Genomic DNA, 9,821 nt, shown 5'->3' on the forward strand with positions numbered 1-9,821 from the left:
GGAAAATATACATTTGTAAATTTGAAATAAATTGTTTAAGCTCAAGGTACTGGACAAAATGAGGGACAGTTATTTTTCCCAACCTGAGTTGGTGGTATTGGTGGGGTTGGTGACTTTTCATTCTTTTTTATGCTCGACTTGCGTCCTCCTCTTCCCCCTTTGGTCTTGACATCGGTTCTGATCGTGGCTTTAGCCTGGATCTCAGTTCTGACCATGGGCTTGATCATCTCTGAACAACAGAATCACACCAGTCAGAAGTCTCTCTAAACTCCTAAACCCTGATAGGTAATGTTCCAATACAGCACTGTGATTGGGACTTTTGTTCTGGGATGTAATGTCTTGTATCCATTCATGATCACATTCAGTTTCAGTGCTATGCAATGAAGTCTACCCTGTGTCTCATGTACTACACACTAATGCAATGCCCCCACCACAACCTCATGTACTGTAGTACACTGACTAAATGACACATGCCCTGCGTTGACCCCAGTGTTTCTACACCAATATCCTGTTGGCACTTAATTAATCCAAGGCCTGACAGCCAAGTGTATTAAGAAAATCTCCAGTCTGCACAACACTCTCCGTAAGAGGGATTTGGGTGCTATGGGAATCTCTTCAGACACCACAGCTAGATCCCATGTGGTGGAGTGTCCAAATGAACGCAAGCGAATAGATCAGCTTAACCTCAAAATCCCCAGACAATTTACCTTCATTTTGATTGTTCTTGATGTGGACTAAATCTAAATCTTCTTCTGGGGGGATTTTGGCTGGCAGCCAGAGAGCAGTATTGCAGACGGCAGAGGCTTGATCTGCAGGGAGAGAAATCCAAACCATTAAGGGGTTTATTTGGCTGACCAAGGTCAGGGCACACCACAGTGAAATCAAAATGGAGGCCCTAAGTACCACAGACAGCCAAGTAGGTAACTATGACTGGCAATGAGAGTTTAAGCTGGGCTTTCCAATTGTCTTTTTTAATCTGTCCTCCCTCCCAAAATTAATTGCTGTAGTAGACTCCTGGGACAAGTCCCAATGATCTTTTTACCTCATTCAGCACAAAAACATCCAGAGGTTTTGGTGCAATGCTCTCTTGGTAACTTTTTGTCTGTGTATTGCTCAGGTTTGACTATTTGGTTGTAATTGTATGTCCGGCTAATGCTAAACTGTTGATTGATCGTCTTTCAGATGTGACGTTAAACGGGTGTCCTGACACTTTGTGGTCACTAAAGATCATAAGAGTAGGGGTGTTAACCCCGGTGTCCTGGCTGAGTTCCCAATCTGGCCACCTAATCATCCCCAGCTTCCAATAGGCTCATTTCATCCCCCCTCCTCTCTCCTGTAACTATGCCCCATATCGTTGCTGTAAATGAGAATGTGTTCTCAGTCAACTTACCTGGTAAAATAAGGGTAAAATAAAATAAAAATCTTTTTTTGTTCTTAGTGGTACAGTATATCATTAAGTCTTGGAAAAAATCTGCATGGCTAGCACTTTCTTTTTATTTATTTTATATTTAAATTCTTTATATATATATATTATTTATTTATTTATTTATTATTATTATTATTATTATTATAATATTTCTCTCCAATTTCGTGGTATCCAATTGGAAGTTACAGTCTTGTCCCATCACTGCAACTCCCGTATGGACTCGGGAGAGGTGAAGGTCGAGAGCCGTGCGTCCTCCGAAACACAACCCAGCCAAGCCGCACTGCTTCTTGACACAATGCCCGCTTAACCCGGAAGCCAACTGCATCAATGTGTCAGAGGAAACACCGTACACCTGGCGATCGTGTCAGCGTGCATTGCTATAGCACGATGGGACAAGAACATCCCTGCCGGCCAAACCTTCCTCTAACCCGGACGACGCTGGGCCAATTGTGCGCCGTCCCATGGGTCTCCCTGTCGCGAACCAGGATCTGCAGTGGCACAGCTAGCACTGCGGTGCAGTGCCTTAGACCACTGCACCACTCAGGAGGTCCTATTAATTTTTATTTAACCTTTATTTCACTAGGCAAGTCAATTAAGAACAAATTCTTATTTACAATGACGGCCTACCCCCGGCCAAACCCGGACGATGCTGGGCCAATTGTGCGCTACCCTATGGGACTCCCAATCACGGCCGGATGTGATACAGTCTGAATTCGAACCAGGGACTGTAGTGACGCCTCTTGCACTGAGACGTAGTGCCTTAGACCGCTGCGCCACTCGGGAGTGCAGTACACCACACAAGCAGACCTTTATCATACATACCTAAAGTTCTGTTTTCTGATGCTGATTTGGATACATGTGTTCTGAAATTAAAGGACAGAAAAATGTCAGGATTAAGCCACAATCTGCCATTTCAACAGCCTGATTGACCCAAAGGGATACTGTACACTTAAGACAGCAAGTCCCAGGGATCTTTGAGGTAGATCTGACTACATTTTAAGTGGATATTGTTTTAATCCCCAGTCTAACCACAACACAATTGTATTAACAAAGGGATGTGAACCATATTGTGGTCTACTGCTACATATGTATTTAAAGAAATTCCTGGTATGTCTTCAAGTGAGAGAGAATCCCCATACAGTTCAATCATGTAAGTTGTAGTGGTTCAACATTTCTCTTTGTAGTTTATAGCTGTCTAACAACAGAAAGGTCATAGAGTTTGCTCTTAGGCACTGCTTGCGTAGCTTTTGAAGTGGGACATCAATTCTAAAAGCCAAAGGTGTTGACTGAGACTTGACTGAGAATTGTACTGAAATTAGCACAGAACCTTGCGCCGCCTGCTTTCTTGGCAACCAACATAACAGGGGCTCCTCTTCATCTGATCACATAAGATTGGTTTGACAAGTGACACCGAAATGAAAATGACATTTTCCAGTGTGTAATTGATTTGGATTGTGATGTTCCTTCCTTCCCAATCTTTCGCTTTAGAGAGCATTGTATAAATAGACAGATGCTTGGGGGCTTACAGTGTGAAATCTACATAGGGGCAGAAAGTCAGGAAGCTTGGTAAAGAGCTGCGACTTAAAGTATTATCCCTTGGGAGGATAGAGCGCCTTTGGAGCCATTTTACTCTACTGACTAAGGCTGAACTCAGGGCTGCTGCACTTTCACTGTGCTTTTTATTATGGATACACTGCCCTGCACGCACATTCTGTCAATAGAGACAGATCAGAGCAAATAACATAAACTCACATTCTTTTCATTTTTTTGGTGTTGTTGGTCTGCATTTGGGAGATCTCCTGAAAGCAAAAGAGAACATTATCAATATTTGATTCTGCATGCTTAAATGTGGAAGAGTTTGGCTATTGGCATGAAAAAGTTTGTGTAAATATGACAAAACTATTGGTTGTGATGTCCATGCTAACTTAGAAGAACTGAATGGATTGGCGGCTAATGGTTATGGCTCTAGGACCAGCTGAAAATTGGTTGTTTTCATCATCATCATTTCATAATCAGCTTTATTGTTTGGGTCCAATCTGATCCTCTGGCAGACCACAAGTCTCAACTCCTGCGAGAACAGGTACCCCACAAGATTTAGCTCTGGTTTGTCCAGATAGCTAACTTATACCCATGACATGGCATTATATAAATTATAAACTATACAGTTGACCATTTCCTGTCATGAACGCGCTTATCAGTGAGTATGTTGGGCACACAGAGAAGAGGAGCTACAGCTTTTAACATTTGGTCTATTCAAGGTCAAGAGCTTCCTTCTGGAAAATTGACTTCCCAATGAAAACTCAATCTAAGTGTACAAAGTGTGTGTGCGCTTGTGTGTGTGTGTGTGTGTCTGTATGTGTGCGTGCGTGTGTGAATGCATGCATTTGCATAGGTATGTGCATGCGTTTGTTCACAAGTGTGCACAATGCATATGTATGTGTACTCACCATGGAAATGGATCGTCCCGAGCCACGCCACTTGGGGTTTTCATCCAGCAGCACGGCAAGGCTACAGGAGCGGCTGGAGGAACGGCTGGGGATGGTGTAGACCTGGGCATCACTGGAGTCCTGCACAGCCTCATACAGACTGTCCATAGAACCCTCCTGGACACACACACACACACACACATAGTTAGGGGCACAATCAGGGACACACTGTAGACTGCGTGGAATTGGCATGCTGACTGCAGCAAAGCCCACCAGAGCTGTTGCCAGATAATTGAATGGTCATTTCTCTACTTTAAGCCGCCTCCAACATCGTTTTAGAGAATTTGGCAGTACATCCAACCGGCCTCACAACCGCAGACCACGTCTAACCACGCCAGCCTAGGACGTCCACATCCGGGTTCTTCACCTGCGGGATTGTCTGAGACCAGCCACCCAGATACCTGATGAAAATGTGGGTTTGCACAAGCTAAGAATTTCTGCACAAACTGTCAGAAACCGTCTCAGGGAAGCTCATCTGCGTGCTCGTCGTCCTCACCTGACTGCAATTGGGTGTTGTAACCAGCTTCAGTGGGCAAATGCTCACCTTTGATTGCCACTGGCACGCTGGAGAAGTGTGCTCTTCATAGGTGAATCCCGGTTTCAACACTACCAGGCAGATGGTAGACAACGTGTATGGCATCATGTGGCAAGCAGTTTGCTGATGTCAACGTTGTGAACAGAGTGCCCATGGCGGCGGTGGGGTTAGGGTATGGCAAGCATAAACTACAGACAAGGAACATAAATACATTTTATCAATGGCAATTTCAATGCACAGAGATAGCATGACAAGATCCTGAGGCCCGTTGTTGTGCCATTCATCCGCCACCATCACCTCATGTTTCAGCATGATAAGGCATGGCCACATGTCGCAAGGATCTGTACACAATTCCTGGAATCTGAAAATGTCCCAGTTCTTCCATGGCCTGCATACTCAGACATGTCACCCGTTGAGCATGTGTGGGATGCTCTGGATCGATTTGTACGGTAGCGTGTTACAGTTCCCGCCACTATCCAGCAACTTCCAGCCATTGAGGAGTGAGTTGACTGATTTCCTTATATGAACTATAACTCAGTAAAATCTATGAAATTATTGCATGCTGTGTTTATATTTTAGTTCAGAAGACATCATTTCTCAGCAGAACCTCTAGAACTGTCTTGATCCATTACATCTGGGCCACTACTATGTATTATGAACTATTCTGTAGTAGATCCTGATACACGTGGTGGTGAATAACAACAGAAACAACAACGCTGCAATCAAAAGCCTGAAGCAGCAATCACGCTTCTTCAACCTGATGACCTTGGATCAGTTCTGAGGACATGTCGGTCAATAATCCTGAACTGTGTTCAACATCCCCAACATCTGGCCAAGGAGAGGACTGTACTCCTCTAATACAGTTGTGCTTGTGATTATTTCCTTCTATAAATCTATGAAATCTCCCATATTTCGGTCATCTAAAAAAACACACGTCAAAGCTACTCTCTAGTGTAATAGTACTGTAAAAGCATCACTTCGTTGCTTCCATACACAATCACAGAAATGTACAGCACAAGACACAATTGCACTGCTTCCAAAGACTAAACAGAGATTTTATAGCACCATAAAATTCATCAAAAGACGCTGAAGTAAAGCCCCACAGAAATCCTAGTCGGTTTCAGTCCCGCTGGGCTCAAATCCACCACCAAATCAAGCCATGCCTTTCCAGTGGCGTAGCACAGTTTCGCGGGGCCCCCCGCAAGTTTCGAGCAAGCCTCCCCCCCATTTTGTTGGAATTTCTTTTGCCATGGGGAAGAGACAAAAATGTCAAGTTGTATAGCTAATCTCATGCTATTTTACACATTTTGCAGTGAGGCTGAGAAAAAATGTTGCCGCTTTAAAGCAAATTTTCTGTCATAAAAATAATCAATAAACGGTGCTTCGCTAGTGTGCCTCTCACTCCGCTGTAATTTTAGGAACACATCAGCCCCTCTTCAACACACACGTCTGAGAGAGAGAGAAGCCCTACACTCTGAAGAGAAGTAAAAAAAGAGCCTTACCAGAGAGAAGCAGAAGAGGTTCATCTTTGTGGAGAGGAGAAACTATACCAGTCTCTGTCCCCTGGAGCTGGTTAGAGCAGTGTGGACTGGATAGAGCTGTAGAGAGCGATGTGGACTGGACAGAGCTGTAGAGAGCGGAGTGGACTGGATAGAGCTGTAGAGAGCGGTGTGGACTGGATAGAGCTGTAGAGAGCGGTGTGGACTGGATACAGCAGTAGAGAGCGGTGTGGACTGGATAGAGCTGTAGAGAGCGGTGTGGACTGGATAGAGTTGTAGAGAGCGGTGTGGACTGGACAGAGCTGTAGAGAGCGGTGTGGACTGGATAGAGCTGTAGAGAGCGGTGTGGACTGGACAGAGCTGTAGAGAGCGGTGTGGACTGGACAGAGCTGTAAAGCGGTGTGAAGTCACTCCAACAGAAACACAACAGCCCTCCGCTAGTCGCTAGTCAAGGGCAGGCTGCCTGCCGTCTGCTCAGATTAATACCACAATACCACACCCATCCCATAATCCAATAGAAGGAGGGACCATTACTCCATTCGACCAAAGAGACCTCACTCATTCACAAAAGAAGCCCCTCACTGGAGTACCAGAATACTAGATTAAGCTATGGGGTGGATAGAAAGTCAATGTTTCTGGGGCTATGCTTTCATAGGTTATTTCAGTGGATCACTAGTACTACTGAATGACGTGAATGGTGTTTTAGAGGTATTGAATTCATAATGGTGTGATGTTTTCCACTTTCAGCTTATGCATATTGCTGACGTATGTTCTTCTTTTAACAGGTCTGTTAGGGATGGATAGCTTTGTTCAGTATTTCAGAAGCACAGAGTCACTTCCTCTTTTGGTACCATATCACAACCTTTATAATACTACTGAAAAGGCTTGAGCTCATTTGACTGTGCTGCTGCTCTTTGACCTCCACAACAGTTCAAATAGTTAGGGGTGCAACTTTCACTGGGGACGGGGGGGGACGGGGGGGGACGGGGGTCCCCACCACATTCTGAAATTGCATTTTTGTCCCCCCCAGGTTAATAATTGGAATGTGATACAAAACAAGGCAACCATGCGGACGCCTCTGAGTGGTCGGGTAGGCTGTTTGGAGTGTTTTCCCGACATTAAAATAAAATATATAATAATAATAATAATGTCCCCCCACTTCTAAAACCAAAGTTGTGCCCCTACAAATAGTGAAAACATTAGCTTTGTGATCAGCAATATTATCAGAAGTCTATTATTCATATCATTCACATTTGCAAACTAGTAATTTCCTATTTTCCGTAAATGATCAGGAATGTATTCTAAATAAATTGTGCCTGGATAAGCCGATTCTCAATCAACTTCTGGGAAATCCTGGAAGCTCTTTGTTCAATTGGGTTTTGATGTTAATGTGATATGCACGCTACATCTTTTTTTTCTTCAGCTTGGGATATGTAAATGGTATTATTTAAATGTAAAAATGTTGGTAAGCTGACATTTCATAAATGCATTACTCTTATAAGCATTAATACTACAGTATTACCACAGTTGGCTATCCCACAACTCCATGAGGAAATATTACCTTGTATTAAAGCGCAGTGGAAAGGGGACATTATTGAATAGTGCATAAAAGGAATAGTTGAAAATGTTATATGATTCTTAGAAAAGTTTTTGGGGCATGTGTTCAGAAAATACCAGTCAAGTGATCTTCTCTCTTTCTCTCTCTCTGTCTGTCTCTCTGTCTCTCTCTCTCTCTCTCTCTCTCTCTCTCTCTCTGTCTCTCCATCTCTCTCGCTCTCTCTGTCTCTCTCACTCTCTCTCTCCTCCCCTTTTTATTCTTTCTTCAGGATGAAAGAAGTAGTCCATATCACAGCTTAAGTTAAGTGTCTTTTAAGTGTCTTTTCTGCACCGCTTTCATCTCTTTCCCCTTCTCCCAACCTGAAATGAGCAGAGCAGCGCTACAGTAGAAGCCTACATAGCATGCTCTTCCACAGTTGGCCTGGGGATGTGGACTTCCCAGTATAGAAAACCAGTGGGGTGCATGTTAATGTTATAGACCCTACTGTGATTCAGTATATAGGATGAGAGACCTAGACAGGCGAGACTGTAGTCTGGACTCTTACATCACTGTACAATATCCTCACTTTACTCTCACCCTGGTCCAGCACTCTCCCTCCCAGACACCCACCACTCAACACAGCAGGGGGCCTTAACAACTGACAGTTTATTTACCCAAATCATTTTCTCCACCCTTAATGTGTATATTTATGTTGTGTACGGTGCATTTGGAAAGTATTCAGACCCCTTGACTTTTTCCACATTTTGTTACGTTACAGTCTTATTATAACATTTATTAAATCGTTTTTCCCCTCATTAATCTACACACAAGACCCTTTCTACACACCTTTGGCAGAGATTACAGCGTTGAGTCATCTTGGGTATGATTGGCACACCTGTATTTGAGGAGTTTCTCCCATTCTTCTCTGCAGATCCTCTCAAGCTCTGTCAGGTTGGATGGGGAGCGACGCTGCACAGCTATTTTCAGGACTTTCCAGAGATGTTCGATCGGGTTCAAGTCCGGGCTCTGGCTGGGTCACTCAAGGACATTCACAGACTTGTCCCGAAGCCACTCCTGTTTTGTCTTGGCTGTGTGCTTAGGGTCGTTGTCCTGTTGGAAGGTGAAACTTCACCCAAGTCTGAGATCCTGAGTGCTCTGGAGCAGGTTTTCATCAAGGATCTCTCTGTACTTTGCTCCGTTCATCTTTCCCTCGATCCTGACTGGTCTCCCAGTCCCTGCCACTGAAAAACATCCCAATGGCATGATGCTGCCACCACCATGCTTCACCGTAGGGATGGTGCCAAGCTTCCTCCAGACGTGACCCTTGGGATTCAGGCCAAAGGGTTCAATCTTGGTTTCATCAGATCAGATAATCTTGTTTCTCATGCTCTGAGAGTCTTTAGGTGTCTTTTGGCAAACTCCAAGTGGGCTGTCATGCTTCTTTTACTGAGGAGTGGCTTCCGTCTGGCCACTCTACCGTAAAGGCCTTATTGGTGGAGTGCTGCAGAGATGGTTGTCCATCTGGAAGGTTCTCCCATCTCCAAAGAGGAACTCCGTAGCTCTGTCAGAGTGACCATTGGGTTCTTGGTCACCTCCCTGACCAAGACCCTTCTTCCCCGATTGCTCAGTTTGGCCGAGCGGCCTGCTCTAGGAATAGTCTTGGTGGTTCCAAACTTCTTCCATTTAAGAATGATGGAGGCCACTGTGTTCTTAGGGACCTTCAATGCTGCAGACATTTTTTGGTACCCTTCCCCTCGACACAATCCTGTCTCAGAGCTCATAGCTTGGTTTTTGCTCTGACATGCACTGTCAACTGTGGGAGCTTATATAGACAGGTGTGTGCCTTTCCAAATCATGTCCAATCAATTTGAATTTACCACAGGTGGACTGCAATCAAGTAGTAGAAACATCTCAAGGATGAACAATCGAAACAGGATGCAGCTGAGCTCAATTTCGAAATCTCTTAGCAAAGGGTCTGAATACTTATGTAAATAAAGTATTTCTGTTTTTTATTTTTAATACATATTGAAACATTTCTAAAAACCTGTTTTCGCTTTGTCATTATGGGGCACTGTGTGTAGACTGATGAGGAAAACATTTAATTTAATTCATTTTAGAATAAGGCTGTAACATAACAAAATGTGGAAAAAGTCAAGGGGTTTGAATACTTTACGAATGCACATATTGAGAGGTCTGTAGGTCTCAATATCTTCCCTGTTAAATTGAAGGTTATGCTGATTCTGGTGACTTTTGTTCTTTACTATAAGTTAGGCAACTGCATGGGTTTATCATAAAGCCTGCTTAATAACAGTGTATCTTATGATTAAAAATAGATATT

General features: G+C 43.9%; 1 protein-coding gene across 1 annotated transcript in view; it reads right to left on the bottom strand.

Moving 5' to 3' along the window:
- The window catches only part of LOC106581244 (uncharacterized), a 28,491-nt gene extending 22,149 nt beyond the window's left edge, over positions 1-6,342 (bottom strand). Inside the window, exons 1-6 of the mRNA XM_014163165.3 lie at positions 5,950-6,342; positions 3,874-4,029; positions 3,179-3,225; positions 2,249-2,289; positions 708-809; positions 84-229 (exon numbers count right to left, since the gene is read on the bottom strand). Coding sequence (XP_014018640.3) covers positions 84-229; positions 708-809; positions 2,249-2,289; positions 3,179-3,225; positions 3,874-4,029; positions 5,950-5,973 — 516 coding nt within the window. The 5' untranslated portion in view covers positions 5,974-6,342. The remainder of the gene's footprint in view (positions 1-83; positions 230-707; positions 810-2,248; positions 2,290-3,178; positions 3,226-3,873; positions 4,030-5,949) is intronic.
- Between the last annotated feature and the right edge of the window lie 3,479 nt (positions 6,343-9,821).

Source organism: Salmo salar, chromosome 20, assembly GCF_965601325.2.
Source record: "Salmo salar chromosome 20, fSalSal1, whole genome shotgun sequence".
NCBI lineage: Eukaryota > Metazoa > Chordata > Actinopteri > Salmoniformes > Salmonidae > Salmo > Salmo salar.